General features: G+C 37.6%; 1 protein-coding gene across 2 annotated transcripts; it reads right to left on the bottom strand.

The window, feature by feature from the left end:
• Positions 1-3,686: 3,686 nt before the first annotated feature.
• LOC103703391 (PCNA domain-containing protein) lies at positions 3,687-17,834 on the bottom strand. 2 transcript variants are annotated; one of them, XM_089925815.1, is made up of 7 exons: positions 17,648-17,834; positions 17,443-17,532; positions 17,196-17,350; positions 9,151-9,271; positions 8,944-9,063; positions 8,788-8,858; positions 3,687-3,976 (listed from the first exon to the last, which is right to left on the bottom strand). In XM_089925815.1, exons 1-7 carry the CDS (start codon positions 17,756-17,758, stop codon positions 3,901-3,903), a joined length of 744 nt encoding a protein of 247 aa, XP_089781941.1. In that variant the 5' UTR covers positions 17,759-17,834; the 3' UTR covers positions 3,687-3,900. The 2 variants fall into 2 exon arrangements, with proteins under 2 accessions (XP_089781941.1, XP_008784459.3); XM_008786237.6 differs by lacking the exon at positions 3,687-3,976 and adding an exon at positions 4,660-8,689 and having other exon boundaries at positions 17,648-17,832.
• Between the last annotated feature and the right edge of the window lie 3,833 nt (positions 17,835-21,667).

Here is a 21,667-nt window from a genome sequence, read left to right as displayed (position 1 = left end):
TTATTTAAACCATCTAATTTTCTGATGATTTGATGTGTAGACTATGAATCTTCAAATCATATGATGTTTAGTATGTAAGCAGTTTAAAGATAGTAGATCATTTCCAACGGCTTGTATTATGAATGTAGGACTCTTCATTATTCGATCTAGATTTGATCGAATTTGAGTGGAGATCCACTTGAATGTAGCTAAATCTAGCGCAATAAATCTAATTGTATATTAGGACCATCTGCAATGCCATCTTAGATTCCTTTTTCATGACTCTAAGAACTTTAAGGCTCTATTTAGCAGAGCTTTTAGGGCGGCAGAAAGCACTTTCTGACCCTCTAAAAGTACTTTTGGATGGAATAGAGATGTTTGGAGAAAAATTGGGAAGCTATTCTAGCTTTGCCAAAAAACTAAAATAGCTTCGTGGAAGAAGCTCCAAAATAGAGCTTTTCCGAAAAAACACTTTTAGCATGCGTCGGAAAGCTATTTTGATTTATTAAAAAAAAGACCAAAATACCCATGATAATTACATAAAATACCCTTTATATTTATTATTATATAATCATAACAATTATAATATTTTATACGTATATTCTTATATTATATTGTAAATATAATATTATATTACATTATATCATAATACATTGATATGTTTTGTTGTATAATATCAAATTATGTTATATTATTATGTTATAGTATACAATATTATATTACTATATTATAATAATATTATATTACATTACAGTAATATTATACTATATTATATATTTATATATCAATACATATTATTTTTTATTATGCTCTGTTGTATAATACTATGCAATATTCTTTATAGTTATTTTGTGATACCAAAAATACTTTTTTAGTTGGTTTACCAAATACATATTAAAGTTATATAATATTTTAAAAATATAGTTACCAAACACCAAATAGCTTTTTATAGAATTTCTATTCCAAAAAGCTTTACCTGCCGATAGCTTTGCCAACTGGGCCTAATTAATATTATCAAATACGTGCTCTTTATAATAAATGTATTCCTGCACTAACCTTCAGATCGTATACAAATTAACATTATATATTGTGGAGCCAAGAGGGTAGATAGTCTAAAACTGCGGGATTACTATAAAATCTATTGCAAAATACTGTGATTGATTGATTCAAGGTCATCAATCAAACGTCCTTTCTTTTGCAGTGGCCCGTAGAAATTAGTTGGGATCCACTTCCAATTTTGAGTTAAAACGCCCATGAAGTGGTTGATCTTGTTTTCAGATGCCATCATTTCAGGTATCCCTCACGATTCGCCATAATCACGGGCGATGATTGGCGTGGCAAATTATAGTTAGGTCATTACAAAATAGCCCAACGCACCATTGTGTTCATGAGTTCAAACCTCGAAGAAAAAGAATTTTCCAAGTGTTTGATACGAGTAAAACTGGTCATTCCAGTGATAGCACACGGTTTAGGTCCCAATCCAAAGTGGAAAACAAGCCTTCGGTGCGGACCCACCTATAATACGCCGTGGGACTTTGAAATTTTCGTTTCGGTGCAATGCTTGCGTATGATTGTAAAATAACCAGTGGGCATCATAGTTGGTTTCGTATACCCTCAGAAACCTTACCGGAAAACAATTAAATTAGATACTGTGTACCGCACTCGCTGAAGTTAGGATGAATCGAGATTTACTGTAGTACAACTTTTGCAACACAGAGTGCAAAACCATCATGGATAGACACCACATCATCTCTACTTTCTTTCATCACTGCAACATATTATGCACTGCACTAACAGTGCCTTATTGTACTTTAGAAATGAATGAAAGTCACCCCATCTCCGCAATAGAAAACATAGTGGCTATTCATGATGGTACCGCACTCACGGTGCAAAAATTGCACAGTGGAGGATCCGAACTCATCTAGAATTGCTTGTTTTCAACTTTTGACCTCCTTGGCTCCATTCCCATCCGTTAGTGCAGTACACAATATGTAGCTAGGATGAATCGAGATTTACTGCAGTACAACTTTCACAACACAGAGTGCAAAACCATCATGGATAGACACCACATCATCTCTACTTTCTTTCATCACTACAACATATTGTGTACGCCCTAACAATGCCTTATTGTACTTTAGAAATGAATGAAAGTCACCCAATCTCAGCAATGGATAACCTAGCGGCTATTCATGATGGTACTGCACTCACGGTGCAAAAATTGCACCGCGGAGGATCTAAACTCATTTGGGATTTCTTTTTTTTAACTTTTGACCTCCTTGGCTCCGTTCCCATCCTACCCTAGCAAAAAGGAGCACCATGTAATAATATGGGAAGTAGTTTTGAGTGACGAAGGAGCACCATGTCTTCAAATATCAAATGATAAAATCAAATTTCACATGTTCAAACCACCAAGTCTATGGATGCCCTTTGGCCCTCTCTCGTTGTAAAGTAAACAGGGGCTTCTAGATTAGTAGTGGGCACGGCGACTAAATACTGACCGGTTGTAGGAGTTTAGCCTGTCAATATTGGTGAACAGTAACTTGATTGTTTTTCTTTTCTTTTTTCACTGCGCAAATCACATGTATCGGAATCACTACCATGTTCACTTTGGTACCTTGTGTTCTAGAAACAGCAGCTTGATGTTTACTTAGTAGTATAAGAAATATTGCCTGGTTGTAGGAGTTTAGCCTGTCGTTGTTTCAGAGCCAGTCGACTTCAATCCTTCAAAATGCTGTCGGGAGAACAGTATCTTTGCATTAGTTTTTTTTATCTATGTGAATCACATGAATGGAATCAGGTTTCATAACCTTGCGTTGGGCTCACAGGAAAAGCAGAAAAATAGAGCAAGGGAAACCTCTTCTTATCAGTGTTTGGACGCTACCATCCACCTAAATCCCTTTCAGGTCTAATCACAGCCAACATTTTAGACCTCTTATATGAAATTATGTTGACAATTCATCGTACAATTTCCTTTTGTTTTCTTACTAAGAAAATATTGAAAAGCAAACAAATAAAACAAACAAGCTGTAACATTGCGTTGGTTTTCTTCTTCCTTTGCCCCATGGAGGTGGGGGAATGGACAAGCCAACGTGTTCCTCTGTCCTCGGGTCCTGACAAGGTTACCTAAGGCCTCACTTGGGCGAGCTTTTGAAGGACCAAAATGTATTTTCTATTTCTCCAAAAGCACTTTTAGATAATATAGGAATGTTTGGTAAAATTTTCGAAAAGTTGTTTTAACTTTTTTAGAAACCTAAAACAGCTTTTTGATAGATGGAGCTTCTCCGAAAAAGCAATTTTAAGAATTGTCGAAAAGCTGTTTTGAATTATAATATTTTTTTTCTTTTTCGACCAAAATACACATAATAAAATAGAACAATTACACAAAATGTATTATATGATATAATTATAATATTTTATACCTATATTACTGTAATATAATATTATATTATATTATATTACATCATAATACATTAATATGTTATATTAAATAATTTAATATTATGTTATATTATCTCACAGTCATCGAAAAGATAAAAAATTAATTTACACTAATAATTATAATATTTTATATCTTTATTATTATATTATACTATAAATATAATATTATATTACATTATATCATAATATATTGATATGTTATGTTAAATAATTTAATATTACATTAAATTATTATGCTATAGTATACAATATTATATTACTATATTATAATAATATTATATTGTATTACATTAATATTATACTATAATATATATTTATATTTTAATAAATATTATATTTTATTGTACTTTGTTTTATAATATTATGTAGTATCCTTTATGGTCATTTTGTCATACCAAAAATAGTTTGTCAGTTTATTTACCAAACAAATGTTAAAGTTTCATAACACTTTAGAAATTTAGTTACCAAATAGCAAATAGATTTTTATAAAAGCTCTACTTCCAAAAGCTCTCCCAAACGCGGCCTTAACTTACATGTGGTTGTCATTAGCGAGAGAAACCTGCATGTTTTGATAAAGAGAAGGAACAATATATGATAAGGGACACAAGTTGTTTAATGTATACTTTCTGTTATATGGTTTCGTTCATTCTTCAGGAATGAAGTACAGGCAACCTAAATGCGCTTATTTCACGATTTCTCTAGGAGATTTCTTTCAAATGATATATTTTTCTTTCAATTTAATGGTAGAGTTAGAGGGGGAAAAAACAACATTACAGCCATCTTTTGCCCACCACTAGCATGTTTAGTGGACCATACAGTTCACTGATAGAGGCAAAAAAGGTGCAAAAAAATAAATATTTATGCCAAACTAGAAAGAATGCACTTCAAGAAAAAATACATGAATGCGCTTCAAGCATACAAAACCCAAAAACACAACCCAACAACAAAATTCCCAAGAGAAGACACTTGTGGACAAAACAAAACAAAAAATTTAATTGTTTAAAGTATTGTATTATTGTTTAAACATTTTTAAAGTAACTGGTTTATTATGTTTGCTGGAACACTAGGATTTATAGCAACTTAGCATCCTATAAAATGCAGCTTTGTTTACTTGCCAGTCTTCCTGGATCACCATCAAGACACCTTCAAACTCTGGTTGTGTAACTGCTAAATACCATACATCCATTTTCAAAATACTGATAGGAAACCATATAAAAACCAATTTATCATAATGCTCGGATCTGCAGGGAAAGCTAAAAGTACTTCATTGCATTGTCTGAATTCCAAAGGCAAAGCATGTAAGCCTTTTCTCTCGGTCATCATCTGATTGACCTGATAATGTTTGTTTTGCACTTTCTCATCATGTTTGTGTAACTGTTTATAAAACCAACAGGGAAAGCTAAAAGTACTTTACTGCATTATCTGAATTCCAAAAGCAAAGCATCCAAGCTTTTTATCAGTCATCATCGGATCGATCATTGTTTGCTGTTTTTACTTTTTTAATTTCTGACAGAATTGTTCTCAGTACATGAGATGTAGAGCTCAATCATACACATGCCACATTTTGTTCCCATTGCTATCCTCAGTTTCATTCCTCATGATTCAAATTCCATAATAGCTAATTTGCTGTGCGTGTACATCCCAGAAATAAACAAAATTAAATTCTTAGTGACTACTGCACTTAACAACTGTATTTAAAGCAACTTTTATGTGATATAATTACATTTCTTTAATTAATACATAAAATATTTCAAACATTTAACAATGAATCTAGCAAATATAATGTTGTCATCCACATGTGCAAACATGTGGACACTTAATTAGTTCCTTAATAACCGACTATCCACAAAATTCCATATTTTGTCACCTTCTTATATAAGATTTTAATTCTTTTGAGTAAATGAAATTGCTTTTCCTTCATCTATTTATCTTTGCAATATCAGGAAACTTGAATTTCAAGACTTAGAAGATAAAAAATCCATTCATTTGTTTATGAACACTTGCCAGCAAAACATGGTGGATTGTTGATGACAAGTTTAGGAAATCCAGAAAAGAACTTGAACTAGTAATTTCCACATACAAGGTAGAGGTTAATTCACATGAGCAAAGCAGATCTGAGCAAGGTTTTAGCATGGGTACAGTGATTTAAGCTGTTAAGAGACAAGGCCGCAAATCAATTCACATGGCATAAACCAAATAGGCAATTAGGTAAAGCCCTACTCTATGCATGTTACTCTTTTCTTGAAGGGAGGATAGGAAGAAAGGAAAATCTACATGCAAAATCTGTCCTGGGGCATTTGATTCATATTTTATCCATTGCATTTTTATCCACCATGCTTCCAGAAGAAGAGGTAATGCTAACTAGACTCTAAGGTTGCCTATGTCACCTACAATTTTTAGCCCCCCAACTAGTCATGACTTGATGAATATAGGGTTTAGAGTTGGGCCCTTTCCATGCATGATTAGTAGAAAAGCACTGCATCACAAGGTCTTGTGGCTTCCAGCAAGCATTTTCCTCAGCAAATTAAATTATCTTTTCACAACTTATGACAGTATCATCCTAAGAAGAGAATGTGCCACATCCTATGAGAGACTAATCAACTGGCCAACAACCAGGCCAACAGCTATAAGCTCAGCTGGTTGGCACCCATCTCTGCAAAGGAGAGGTTCCAGGTTTACCCGTGGTTCCAGACAACTACATATTGCTAAAATAAAAACAAATAAATAAATAGATAGATCAATAAATAAATAAATAAATACACAGCATTTGGCATGAAGAGGATGTAGTTTCCCTTTTCATTTACATGACTGAATGGCATTCCAACTTTCCATTTGTAAAGAGCATTATGCTCATTAAACACCATGATCATAGTCCTGTAATCCATAACTAGTAAAATGTGGAAATGCATTCCACCAAGTAACCCCAGACAGGATGTGGAGTGATTGAGTATTCCCCTAATTGATTTTGATGAGCTCAAAGCACTTGAGTATGTTTTATGTTGTTCTAATGAATTCAATCTAGTGTTTCAGGTAAATCTTTATTAATTTCTATCTAAGTGCCTTGAGCTTTGGTTCAGAGTCTTTTGGTTAAGTATTGAACTCTGTCTAAACCAAAGTCTGCATCACGAGTCGACTCCTGGACTCTGCGAGTCGACTTCGGCACGTTTGCAAGTTTCTGGCACAAGCTCGAGTCGACTCCGACTGAGAACAGACAGAAAGACAGAACGATGGATTTTCGACCCTAAGAGCGAGTCGACTCCAAAAGGTTGCGAGTCGACTTCGGTGCTTGGCGAGTCAACTCCAGATGGTCCCGAGTCAACTCCAAGGAGAAACTGACAAAAAGGCAGAACGTTAGTTTTTGAGACCCTGTCAGCGAACCGACTCGCGAAGACTACGAGTCGTCTCCCATATCAGCCGAGTCGACTCTCAGTTTGTCCAAGTCGACTCTCAGAGGAAAATAGTCTGAAAGGCAGAGAATCAGTTTCGGAGACCCTGTGAACGAGTCCACTCCAGATGATCCAAAGTCCTCTCCCAAGTCATCCGAATCGACTCCTAGTTTGGCCGAGTCGACTCGTGAGAGAAATACAGAAAGTTGGATTTCTGAAATCCTGAGAACGAGCTGACTCCTAAGTGCCCGAGTCGTCTCCAGCTGTTGGCGAGTCGACTCCAGTTTGGTCCGAGTCGACTCCAGGACAAGGCATGCACTTTAATTCAAATTTGAAACAGTGGTCGAGTCGTCTCCAGTATAGCGCGAGTCAACTCCAGTAACAGCCGAGTCGACTCCAAATCGCGCGAGTCGACTCCGATCCCAACGGATACATTGTCAGATTGTGCAGATGGGTCAGAACGGCTCTAATCTCCTCTCTAACGGCTATTTTTCAAAGGGGATCACTTAGCCAGAGTGAACAGTAGTAAAAGACAAGAGAGTTATTCCACTTAAAGGTTTTCAACCACCAAAAGCATCTGAAGAGTGAATCCAAGCAAAAGAAGGAAAAAGTGCATTCAACTCAAACCAAAAGGCTTTCTTCGCATTCAAAGCTCTACCGACTATTCCCCATCCTCCGGCTCATTCAAGAGGAGACTCAGAAATCGAGAAGCCCCACTTCAACAACTCAAATCTGTTTGAGGGCTTCTAACTCCTCTTTGTTTATATTGCCCTAAATCTGCTTTTTAGAAGCTTTATTGTTGTAAACTTAAACTCTTGCTTTACTTCTTGGTTCAATCAAGGGATTGAATCAAGGCTAGTTAGGTTTGTTGGTGAGCCAAGGTTAAAACCAACGGTGTAAGGTTGTGGTTGGTGAACCGGAAAAAACCAACTAGGTTTGATTGTAAGCCCGAAAAAACAATCGTTTGGTTCTAGTCGGTGAGCCTGTCAAAACCGACCGAGTTCGTTGTAATCTTGTGAAAACAACAAGTTTGGTTGTGAGCTTGCAAAACAATCGGCTGTAATCCTAGGGATTATAGTGAACTCCCAAGTGCGGCTTGGGGAGTGGATGTAGGACAAGTGTTGGCTCCGAGCCACTATAAACCTCTCTATGTTTGTGTTGGTCTTTGTCTCTTTCTCTCTCTTCATTCATTGCATCTAGTGATCTAACTAATCCACTTGCAATAGATTTAGTTAATCACTCACTCTATTTTTAATTGGTCAATAATTAATTGACAACCTAATTCACCCCCCTCTTGAGTTGTCTCCTTGGGCAACACAGGACCTATTGCACAATAGTAAATAAGTTGCATTGTGTCAAACTCAGCTCTAACAAAAAAAAATATGTTGATTACTTGTACAAAATATTATGTTCATTATATTCAGACTCGTGAGTACATTTACTATGTGATTAGTGTTAGACAACTAAATATATTCACATCTTACAAGTTCCATAAGGTTAATACTCTAATGTGTATTAATAAAATATTTACACGTCTTATGTTGTTAGAGACAGATTTTCTAGAAAATTGAGCATACAAAACCCCTTTCGGTGGATCATATGTCATGAGTGTCATGATGGCCGCCATGTTAGGTTCCTAGGAATCATTTATAGGGCCCTCATCTTCCTCTGGTTTTACAAAGAACTCAATGTAAGCAATACGACTAGGCTGCTGAAGACCAGCGGAATCACCATAAGGGTGATGAACACCTTGTTTTGCAACTGAAACCAGGTGCTGGATCTTCAACATCCCACCTCTCCCAATTGTCACTTTGCTTCCTCTGTTGTCCTTAATGACGCTACTAGGAATATTGGAAGTTGTTGCACGAAGGAACTTGTACTTGTACCTATACTCAATAGATTAAACATAGTTTGATATCCTTTATATCAGCATATTAAAAATTTGAAATTCATGGGGAAACCAGAAAAAACAAGAGTGCAGTACTTGTATGAGGCACGCTGATCACATTGGAATGCAATCAAAAGGTCAGCATTGGCATAGTACAGGAACTCTATCTGCAAAGAATTTGTTCACCCATGAAGTGGATTGAATAGCCAGGGTTTTTGATCAATAAAAAAATAACAGAGAATCTTTTCAAACCTGCAGATCACCATGACCTTCACCTCTAAAAGTAACAGAAGGAGGGTCTGGTTGTAGGAGTATCTGGATGCTGGAACCTGGCCATTCGAGATCATCAATTGCTTCCTTCAGCACAGCAGACTGAATATTACACAAAAGTGGAACCAGTATAAGAGATAAATAAAACACTTAAGGGAAATAGGGACGAGAGCAGGACAAAGGAATCACCCTAACAGTAAAACTGACAGGAACATTCCCAGTTGGTTCAAAATGGTAGTCCCAGGATATGGTGTCTGGGATTCTGGTTCTGATCTCCGCATAAATGCAAGCATCAGGGGAATCCACTGACCTAGGATGACATAGTTAAGATAAATGACTATAGCACAATCACAAACACAAAATGATGAATTCGTAACTTGACAACCACAGGGCTATGATCAAAGATTCAAAGGTTTTTTCCATGATCAAATTGCAAATACCAGCATTCTGCAATATAATGAAATTGATTGAAGCTCAATCAGCAATTCATTACATGACAGCTGAATGAAATGCACTAGAAGGAAATATAGTTGTCACTTGGATGTTATTACATTCAATCAAACATCCATGAAAGCGAAATTAATGGCTCTTTAGTTTCAAGTGTAACATAAGATATGTCTATGTATATGATGAAGAAATGATGATGTGCATCCATCCAACAAGGGCCCTTTGGCTATTTGTCAATAAAATATTGTCATGGCAATTTGTGTTGCAATTAGGGCATTAGTGAAGCCCAAACCAAGTAACAGCAGTTTGTAATACCAACCACTAAACAAAATCATCCTGTCTTGCTTATTATCTAGCAAAATCCCCCAAATTAATAAGGGGAAAATGGCTTATGCTCATGGTTTGACTGCCATTCTATGAGCTAGATACTGTATCTCTGAAGGTCAGGTAGCCTATTTTCTTATCAGGCATCTCCTCAGCCTTCTAACTGAATAATAAATCCAAGAGCCACCAACACGTCCAATACATTTATTTCTTTTCATTTCTTTTAATATATATATATATTTTTATCTAAACATGTTACTTCTGTAGAATTGTCTCCTATCTCTTATTTGAGGACTAATAGCAGGAGAATTCTACCTAGGATAATGTACCCACTTTGGAAAACCTCCCGGAAACTCAAACCTGCACATGCTTTCTATGCGCTTCGTTACTTCAAGTGTTTCCAAAATACACGCCTCCCCACACCAACACCAATACCGGCTCCCTTGCCCACTCCTGATTTGGGCAACTAAGGTTTGAGGAGAGGTTCAAGCCGCTTATCTCTTTATCCTTATTCCATATGTTCCAATGTCTCCATGTAGCCTAATATTTGTAAGCCAACTAAATAAGTCCTCGAAATTGTAGTATAACCTTTTATCCTACTCAACATGTATTTCAGGATCTTCATATGAGGAAAATGATTGGTGGAGGACATGAACAAGGAGGCTTATACCTGCTTGATCTTGGTGGATGTTCTTTAGCTTTCTTATGTTATAGGGATTCTTAGTTCGATGGCACTATCATTTAGAACATCCATCCTTCTCAATTTTGAATTCTATTATTCATAGTAACGTATGGACATCTTGTAATGTGTTTTTGACTAGTTAAGAATTTTGTTACTTTTTTTATTACTTTCACACACCTTAGTTATACTATATGAAGAAGGAAAAAGTGTCTAACATGTTCAAAATATTTCATAAAAAAAATTCTAGAATCAATTTAATGTGAATATCAAAGTATTTAGAATTAATAATGGAGGTGAACATATATCCAATGGGTTTGATGATAGTCTTTTGGATCAAGGTATTCTTTAAAAGACATTGCATAGGCGCGACCCAACAAATGGAGTTACAGAGAGGAAGAATCAGCATCTACTTAAAGTATCCATGCATTATTGTTTGTAAGAAATGCTCCAAAATGTTCTTGGAGTGATGTTGTACATATTGCATCTCATATGAAGAATAGAATTCCTTATTCTTTCCCAATTTATAAGAGTTCAAAGCGAGTATTATGCCCTCAAGAACCACAGGTTCTGCCATTCCTAGAGTTTTTGGTTGTGTATATTGTACATAAACTCGGTCTAGCTCAGGAGAAAATGCATCTTAGGTCCTTCAAATGAATCTTTCTAGAATTTTGGGGTTAGGTGTTAAGAAATTGTATTTATAAAAAGTACGTGTGATTAGATGTTACATTTCATGAAGATATTCCATACTATTCAAAAACAGGTCATATTGCAGGACCATCTTGTGGCTTTGATGGAACTAAAGTGTATCAACTAGTTTTTCCTCCTGTCATTAATAAACCATCTAACACATCCCAGAGGATTCTAGATCATATCCATCAAAAAAGAAATGATAAGATCTCCAAAGACATGAACTCAATTGAAAACACCAAATGGAGATCCAAATACAATTATCAATTCCCTAATCTCTCCTTGTTGATGATTTGTTCCCTATTGCTCCCAAACAACAAAAAGGGCCTTGTAATTCAAGTACCATCAATCATTTTGTCTCATTTGCATATCTTTCCCCTTCTTATAAATCTTTTGCTCTTGTAACTCCTTCCATCTATGTCCCTAATTCCTTCAATTCTCTTAACAATCCAAACAAGAGAAAGGATATGAAGGAAGAGATGGAAGCACACCATAGGATTGATATATATGAGACCTAGAAACTGGTTTTGTTGCCTTTAGGAAGCACACCATAGGATGTTGATGAGTTTACACTATCAAGTTTCAAAGATGAATTGGATAAGATCCAAGGCATGTTTAGTTACTAAAGGCTACACTCAAGCCTTTGGTGTATACTACTTGAGGCTTTTTTCCCAGTAGCAAAAATGAACTTAGTAAGAGTTTTAATTTTTTTGTTTTAGTAAGAGTTTTATTTTTTTTAGGATGGTCTCTTTATCAATTAGATGGCAAGAATGAATTCCTCCATGGAGATGTTCTTGAGGAAGTTTGCAAAGACCCACGTTCAAGTTTATCTCTAACCAAAAGAGCAGCATTGGCTTGCCGTCACACTCGGTATGACAAATTTATCAAAATATTATTTGATTTTGGATCTAGGAGAATTAAAGCAAGTTACTCCGTATTTGTTAAGAAGACTCCTCGTGGACTTGTAGTTCACATTATTTATGTAACAATATTATGTGATAAGCAATGATTTGACAAGAACTGGAGTTTTGAAAAGGTAGAGTTTGGAGATTATAATCAGGATTGCTTTGGTACTTCTTAGGTATTGAAGTAATCCATTCTCATAATAGAGTAGTTATTTCCCAAAGGAAGTACGTCTAAGATCTCCCGAGGATTCAGGACTTCTTGGTTGCAAGCCTGTACATACTCTATGGAAACTAACTTGAAAGTTTTATGCTTATCAATGATAGCCACATAGAAATCCAAATATGTGTTTAAGATTAATAGGACAGCTTATGTACTTGATTATCACTAGACCAAAGATTACTTATTCTATTTTTGTCATTAGTTCATGCAAAATCTTTAAGCTCCTCACCTTGAAATTATGTATAGGATTCTGCACTATCTTAAAGGAGCACCAAGTTGTGGCATACTATATGGCACTCAAGTAAAGCTTAAGGTGATGCTGATTGGTTAGGCTCTCCATTTGATGGAGGATCAAAATCTAAATATTACACATTCATAAGGGGAATGTTGTTACTTGGAAAAACAAGAAACAACCTATTGTTGCAAGATCTAGTGCTAAAGCTCCCAACCAATTGCTTTAACTACATGAGAACTGATGTGGTCTATTTGAATTACGGTCTTGGTTTCACAACCTATTCCTCTTGAGTCTTGCCTGTGACAATCAAGAAGTTATTCAGAACTTACATTGCCAATAACTCGATCTTTCACAAAAGGATGAAGATAAGACATGATAATTTGAGCTGTTTAGACTGGACTCTAACAACTAATATGCATTCCATTTCTTACAAGAACTATTTATATAAAGCTCGGCTGGCTATAGAGGGACAAGCGTGTTCACTACTCCCTTTTCTATAGGTTATAATCGCTCTCATCTTCAAACATCTATACCTCACTCATACACTCAGAGAGTGGAGAAATACACCTTCAAAAAATGGGAATATATTTATCAGTCTAATATTATATATTTAAATTTAATGGAGAATAAAGTGATCTAGACTATATTTCATGTGCCCAATACTAGTATAATATATGTTATTATTTAAATTATTTATTATTTTGAATTATATTGGACTGAAATAGAATGAGTTGGGTCTCGTTCATGTTCACTTCTTTTATTTCTGAGCTTAGAAATCTAGCTTGTGTTCGACTCGATATATAATCAAGCGAGCTTATTTCAAGCTGAATTTCGAGTCGCACATTTGCTGCTCATGAAGAACTCGCTTGTTGATAGCCTATATGGGGCTAGGTCCAGGCCTCAAATTTCAAGCCTATGCTCTCTCCCAGCTTGGTTCAAGCAGGCTCAAACCTCGCCTAGGCCCAGTGCCTAGCCCATTTTACTTCAATCTAAATCAGGCCAGATTTGAAAGCCCATTATATAGATATTGTTTAAATACAGAATAATGTGAACCATTCATTTAAAAATCAATGGTGCAGATTAAACAATTCTATGCCAACAACATCTCCCATTTTATTTCCATCCATCCTCCACTCTTCTCTCCTCTTTAACAAGGTGCCACTTCTTGTTGCTACTATCAACACTGTCCATTCCATACATTGGTCATCGTAATTGGCACCATAGCTATCATCCATGACAACCATTGCCATCAAAGAAACATCCATACCAACAACACTTTGCACCTCTCTCCTAGTCTCTCTCTCATCACCACTGTCCACTCGCCATAACCAGAGTCCATCCACAAGTCACCATCCAAACTTTGACATCATCAACCCTAAAGCCACCAGCCTGCCAAACCACACCTCTTCAAATTGTTTCACCCATTCCTCCACTTGTCTCTCTCATTCACGTCTCGTCGCCCTCCCTTTTTTTTCCAACGCCTATGAATAGCAGGCAAAGGGAGACGGGCCAAGGCAAGAACTCAAATTGGGACAGACCTAGTGTTCATTTTTGGAACTGGACCAAGGCTAGACTTACACTAACTTCTAAATATTTTGATCCAGGCCCAAGCCTAAGAAGGGATGGACCAAAGCCCAGTCCATTAGCAACTCTAAGCAACAAGCACAAGGTTGAGGCCATAGGTGGCACATACTTTAATGTCCTCTTCATTACTCTAGAAGTAGCAATGTTGCGGGACATAATGTATGACAATTTGCATCATTGTTTGACATTTATACATTTCTTAAGTGAGCAATTTGTACCTATTCGTAGGCATAAACTTCAAGAACCTTGCGCCTAATTGGCAATCCACATAAAGACATTATGTTATTAGCTTTTTTATTAATTTAAGCATCTACCATGATAGGACATTCATATCTCCCTATGGATCTGTATGGTTTCCCAGTCCTCTAGTAGCTTAAATTCATTTTTCCAATATTGCTTGCTTATATACTATTTGGCTTATTAGTACCATACTTGCCAACTACTTTGAGCATCACATATTAGCCATACTTGCATTCCTGCCAATTTAGCACAATAATTGCGAGATACAATTGGTGGGAAACAAATTGGCATGCCCTCGCCCTTTCCGCTTCTTTCAAGTTTGACATAGTGATCTATGTTAGTTTCTTCTCTTGCATAAATATCCTGGCATAGTTGAGCATTATAACCTAACTCTGGGTGAGGTTAGGACAAAGATAATCAAGCATAACAAGTTTTAGCAGCTAATCATAAATCAATATAAAAGTGGGCTAAAAGAATAAAAGTGAGCCTAAAGCTCAGAAAAGCCCAAATGAGTTTGAACATAATGAACAAATTCCTAACAATTTCAACCATGGGCCTAAAGCCTAATACCTGATGCAAACCTAACTTGACTTGAATCAACTTAAATTTATACTTCAAAACAATCGGACCACCATGAAATGAGGAGAAAGCAAAGCAAGAAGTGCGCAAGAAGTAGAGATAGAAGGGGATAAAGGGGAGGCTGCTAGACCATTCAAGAGGAAAGCTAATGGAAGAATATAACATGGGGCAAATAAGGGGAGTAGAGGGGAGGAAGCCAAAGCCACTAAATGGTGCAGAGAGAAGGAGGTTGTGGATTTTAATCTATCATGAAGGGGAGGCCAAATAAAGAAAGCAAAGGGGGGAGAGTGAAGGGAAGGAGGCCATTGCCATTGGCCATTAAAAGGGGAGAAGGGCATGGCCACCAAACTATTACAAAGGAGTAGTTCATTGGCCTTGAAAGGGATTGGTTAGAGGAAGAGGGATACCATGGAGGTGAGATGGCAGGGAAGGATGTGGTTGTGCTAGATCTTGAGGTGAAGAGAATTGAGGTAATGGGTCAAGCAAATTAAGAATTGAACTACAAAATATGATTAAAGGGGTTCTAGGGTTCTCTTTCTTAAATAGTGGTGTTCATTCTAGCCATCCATCAAAAGCAAATTGGTGGATACATTTCAAATATCGTCTATAAATATTAAGATATATAAAATATATACCATTTAATATATTCCAAAAATTTAATACAACAGAATAGAATATATCATTTAATAAAGTTAGGTTTATGTTTGTGTTCTAGTCAAGCTAACGGTTGCCTTAACCTGCCTAGAAAGTTATTTGGGCCTGAATTTTTAGGCCCAACCCAGACATAGACCTTAAAAGATTGGGCCCAGAGCCTAGCTAGACAGGAGCCCTCTCTAGATCATTTCTAATCTTACTAGAGGACTACGATAGGCTTTGGAATTCGTTCAAGTCTCAAGAGGTCCTTAACTTCAACCTTTAGCAGCTAATAATCGCGTTAGGAGGCATATACTCACAACGTTCATGCTTGCTTAGGGTTTAGTAGAAGTTACTTTCCTTTATGTATAATTTTTTGGTGTTATTTGAAAAAGAAAAATCCAAATTCCACTTAACTTTCTCAGATTGCCAATTACAGCAATCACATCCAATGACAGCATTCTTTTTTATGCAAGGTTGATCATTCCTGAGCTACATGTGCTCACAAAAATAGTACTAGTGATGAAAGACAACAACCAATTATCTGATTCAAATATTAAGAACAGTACTCTGATTTCAGATTTTATATGTTTTGCTTGCTCAAGAAAAATGTCAAAAAGCTACCCAGAATCTATAATCAGGTATGAATCAGTCAACTGAAAGTCAAACTAAACTAAATTTGGTTCTCTACATGGAGGAATATCCAGAAAACAAAGAACACCTATATCTGTTTTTCAGGCTGAGAAGTTCTCTCAAATGTCAAACTTAACACATATGGTCGCAATAAATAATTAAGCAACAACCAGAGGGCTCTACTTTGCTTTCACCTAAAGATGATCACCAAAAGTTTACAGGCAATATCCATGGTCGATTTAATGATTCTGATCAAATGCTGCTTTCTACCACAGGTCTTCTCATATAGTTTGACAGACACCACAAAACTACAAGATCCCACTAGGATCCAGGTCTTCTCAAAATACAAATACGCCGAAAAATCATCTTAAGGAGCTTAACTGATTTAAATCCTCTTCCATCTCTTGGTGATTTATAATAACCAATAGATCCATAAAGCAGTCTACTTAGTGGTTTTAAATCTCTTCGTTTGAACATGGAGACAGACCCTCTCAAATCCTCCATGCTGTTTCAAAAGAACCAGGAGAAAATTTTATTATGGCATCCAAGGAAATGGCTGAAGAGATGATCTATGAACTCTTACAACACCATTAGGTTATTTGTCCATAAATCCTCCATTTCCTTCTCGAACTCATATTTTTTCCTTTAATCTTTCTATATCTCAAGGTTCAATAAGTTCATATGCTCCTGCTAACAAATTGGCCATCCTCCTGACTTACCATGCTCCTTCTAATCACATTAGGTGCCAATTCACTATCAGACCAGCCCGAATAAATGGACAACAGCACAGATCTGAATTTCATAATAATCATAAATAACCCATAAAATATGTCTATGTCATTTTTATACATTCCAAGGTCTGCAGATATAAAAGCATTCTTGCACGCTATAGTCTCAATCAATCAAATATGCATGCATACAAAATGCTTCTTGAAGACGACATCAAGCAAACACAATGCATATCAATTTAGGACTACCGGCTCAAAGCAGTAAGACTGACCACAAAATTAAGCTCAAGGAGATCTCAAAAAAAAAATAAAAAAATGATAGAGCTTCAGAGCCTACTTGAGAAGAAGCTGCATATCAGGACCAGGATACCGGATTTCGATCACAGGGGCTTGCCCGGGTGCAGAAAATGTGTTGAGGCAGTCAATGAACAGGCCCAAGCTCAGTCCAAACCTCGGCCGCCCCTCCGCAGCATACTCATATACCAGAAATAGCTTCAAATGAACGCGATTTCCATAACCAATTAGATAATTTGACACAATATAATGGTTATTTTAAGTATGTTGGGTCTCTGGCTGAAGGATACCTCGCGCTTCAGGTAGACCTTGGCCTGGAGGCAGCCGGTCTCCTCCACGATGAGGACGATGCCGTGTTCCGAGAGCTCGACGACTGCATCCTGAGTACAAGTGGAAAGGAGACCCTAAGAACCCTAGAAAAGGAAAAGGAGAAGAAGAAAAGAAGAAGGGTAGAAGGCATGGAGAGAGAGAGAGTGGGAGGGAAGAGTATGGGACTTGGTGACGCTTCCAGCGGACGGAGGAGAGCGCGTCGACCATGCCTTGAACGCTGTCGAGCTGGCATACGAGATCGGGAGCATCGTCGGCTCCCCCGAGAGACGAACTCATCACCTTCGATTCTCTTTCTCTCGCCTTTCGCGCCCAGTTTTTCCCCACAATTTAGTGTCTCCTGATGGACCAGCGGGCACGCTATACATGTAACTTTTTTTTTTTTTTTTTTCCGCTAAAACGGGCATTTCATACTACACGGGTACGAATACACCCAGCAGAATTTGCAAACAAAAGACTCCGGAAAGCACCGGACAAGTCATCCCACCAACCCATAGGGTGCTTCCTGAGTGGCTCGCAACATACGCCGCCACCCAGTCAGCCACCCCGTTTGCCTCACGATATGTATGCATAGCCTGAAAAATAAATCCCTCCCTCACCATCAACCATATATCACGAAGCAAAAGATGGACCCTTCTATCTCTGAGAGAACCCCTTTGAACCCAGCTAAGCACCGTGGCCGAGTCACCCTCCAGGAGGATGAAGCTCGCCTGAAGTACATGTCGTGCATACCGTAATCCCATCCAAGCCGCCCGCAGCTCTGCCCCTGGGACTGAGGTGTCAAAGATCTGACAACCCCCTGCTGCCACCATGCTGGAGCTTGAACCCCTGATAACAAACCCTGCTCCTTCCCTCCTGCCTCCGTCCAGGACCGAGCCATCAAAATTGACCTTGAGGAAGCTAGGGGGTGGGGGCTCCCAAGTGAAAAACACCGTGTGATGGGCTGCCGAAGCAGCATAAGGGCCCCAAGTGTCCCTAGCTGTCAAAGGTCTATGATCCAGACCTGCATGAAGGATCTCTGCTGCCGGTGCCCGCGCCCGCTCCACCACGAATCGTGGGGACAAGCTAGGCTCACCAAAAACTCGGGCGTTCCTGGCCATCCATACCGGTAAGCTATGCAGGACACCGTAATAGCCACAGAACACATCTGGTGGGAGCCGGACCAACTCCGGACCTCCTCCAGAAAATAATCCCTCCGGCTCCACGCTACCTTCGAAATCCCAGACAGTCTCCAAGCCCTCCTCGCCCAGACACACTGGAATAGTGCGTGGTCCAACGGCTCATCTACCTCACAATACTGGCACAAAGGAGGAATGCTAACTCCCCGTTGGCTCAGCGCCAAGCTCGTCGGCAACCGGTCCCAGGCTACCTTCCAGAGGAATAATGCAACCCTCTGGTGTAGCCCAACCCTCCATACCCAACCACAGTCCCTACCCAGCTCCGACTCCTGCTGAATAGCCCGAGAAATATCACCAATCCTGACGCTGGCCGTACAAGTGGTGCTCCATACCTTAACATCTGGCCCTGCTGATCTCGGGACGGGAAGAGCCCGTACCCGCTCTGCTAAGTGCTCTCCGAATAACTGATCCATCCTGTCATCATCCCACTCTGCCTCCCCAGACATGAAGAGGTCGTACACTCGGAGTCCAGAAGTCTCCTCACCGCTGATCATCGTCGGCTACAGCCTCAGCGGAAGTGCATCCATCCAAGAGTCCTCCATCACATCAATGCTCCGTCCATCGCCAATCAACCACCTATGTATGTGCCAAAGCCAGCGCCATATACCTCCCAACCTCCCGCCACATGAAAGACGCCCTCCGGCCGCCCACCACCTGGCCTACTGAGCATGCCTGACCATATCTCGCTATCATGACCTGACTCCAGAATCAAGCGGCTCCAGAACAAACTGCACTGCTCGTCGCACCAGGAGTGCCTCCCGCCTCGCCAAAAGTGCTGCACCCCCAAGCCACCCTCACTCAGAGGCAGGCAAACTCTCTCCCAAGCCACCAAATGTACCCCATGACCCTTCCAGAGGAGCCCCACAGGAAACTACGCATACTCCGCTCTATCCTCGCCAGCACCGTCTTTGGCACAATAGTATGGGCCGTAATGTAAACAGGCATAGAGCATAGGACAGACCTGACCAACGTCAACCTGCCCATCATAGAGAGTGATGAGGCTCTCCAACCCTTGAGCCTGCTCTGCACTCTCTGCACCAAAGAGGAACACTCGGTCATCCGCAGCCTCCTCCCTGTGATGGGAACTCCCAGATAGTCTAGTGCCCCCTCCTGCTCTCGCATCTCCAATATCGCCCTGATCTCCCGTCTGACTCTCCGCTCCGTGCTCGGACTGAAGTGAATGGATGACTTTTGGCAATTGATCCTCTGTCCAGATACCGCACAATACTCCATCAATACCCTCATGAGGGCTCGCGCATCCCTCACCCTCGCCCTGGCTAGTAGCAGGCAGTTATTTGCAAAAAGGAGGTAAAAAATAGGACGAGCACCCGGGGCTATAAGCAGCCAACTCCCGGTTCTCGCTTGCTACATGTAAAGCATGGGATAGTGCATCAGAACAGATGATGAACAGGAAAGGGGATAGCGGGCATCTCTGGCGAAGGCTATACGTGTAACTCCCAAAACATAATATACGGAAAAAAAATAAATAAAAAATAAATCACACCGACCTACTGACTGCTGATCTTGAGATCGGTAACATACGTGTATTTGTTCCTTCACTTCTGTAAAATATTTTATTCTTTTAACTCTCATGACAATATTCTAGTGTGAGCCATGATGTGCCAAAAAAAATACTTTTTACTACTTAATTTTTATTATCTGCATGATATATAATCTTCTATCTTTATTTTTTTATTAAATATGCTAATAAAATCATCCTCTCTAAACTATTTAAATATTAAAATATTTTAATCCATTGTGGACAAAATTAAAAGACTAAAATATTTCAAATTAGCTAACTTAATCTTAGAGGGTTATGTGTTATACGCATAATAAAAGTTAGATAGATATATATGTATTTCTCAAATGTTGGAGGGAATTTGTAATTACCCCAGATTTTGAGGGAGATTAGTGTAATTTACTTAATAAAAAAATGCTGCATTTAACTTAGTAGTGTATGAATAATGCTTAATAAAGCTCTTATGGCTTTGAGTTGAGCTAACTATTATCAATGTTAGAGCTTTAATTTAAGCAACTTGAGCTTAGCTCATGATTAATCTAAACCAAGCTTGGTTGGAATTTATTGACTCGAGCTTGAACTCAATGAGTGGGCTCAAAATTATTTTCAAGTTGAGCAAGAAAAAAAACTTAAAATAAAACTTGAAATTTATATAATATATTTCAATATACGTTAGTTAATATATATTCATTGGTTGATCTAATCCAGCAGCTAACCTTTAGTTTAATATATCTAAATCTACTATTATAATGTGAGAAACCTCATATGTCTAGACTTTTAGTTTGTAACTAAGGCTTCGTTTGAAGAGCTTTTGGAGCCCTCCAAAAGTACTTTTAGATGAAAGAAGAATGTTTGATAAAAAATACAAAAAATTATTTTAACTTTTCTAGAAAGCTAAAAATAGCTTTTTGGGAGAAGTTCTATTTGAGAGCTTTCCGAAAAACACTTTTACTCTCCGTCGAAAAGTTTTTTTTGACTAAAATATTTGTGATAAAATATAACAATTACACAAAATATACTTTTATAATTCTGAAAATCTGCAGAATGGTAAAAAATTAATTTATACTAATAAATATAATATTTATATATTTATTATTGTATTATACTATAAATATAATATTACGTTATATTATATCATAATACATTAATATGTTATGTTAAATAATTTAATATTATATTATATTATGAAAAATTAATTTATGCTAATAATTATAATATTTTATACCTTTGTGATTGTATTACATTATAAATATAATATTATATTACATTATATCATAATACATTGATATGTTATGTTAAATAATTTAATATTATATTAAATTATTATGCTATAGTATATAATATTATATTACTATGTTATAATATTATTATATTACATTATAGTAATATAATACTATATCATATATTTATGTATTAATACATATTATATTTTATTATGCTCTGTTGTGTAATACTATGCAATATCATTTATAGTCATTTTATTATACCAAA

Source organism: Phoenix dactylifera, chromosome 10 (assembly GCF_051530095.1).
Source record: "Phoenix dactylifera cultivar Ajwa chromosome 10, Ajwa_hap1_PhDact_Kaust_v1.1, whole genome shotgun sequence".
In the NCBI taxonomy this organism is placed as follows: Eukaryota; Viridiplantae; Streptophyta; class Magnoliopsida; order Arecales; family Arecaceae; genus Phoenix; species Phoenix dactylifera.
This window is presented reverse-complemented; position numbering and strand designations above follow the sequence as displayed.

Excerpts from the sequence above, each read along its gene's own strand:
- LOC103703391 (XM_008786237.6), bottom strand. The coding sequence starts at position 17,758 with ATGAGTTCGTCTCTCGGGGGAGCCGACGATGCTCCCGATCTCGTATGC. Across the intron at positions 17,351-17,442 it reads AGGTCTACCTGAAGCGCGAG|CTATTTCTGGTATATGAGTA; the intron begins GTATCCTTCAGC and ends GTTCATTTGAAG. Across the intron at positions 8,690-8,787 it reads GATCAGCGTGCCTCATACAA|GTACAAGTACAAGTTCCTTC; the intron begins GTACTGCACTCT and ends TATTGAGTATAG.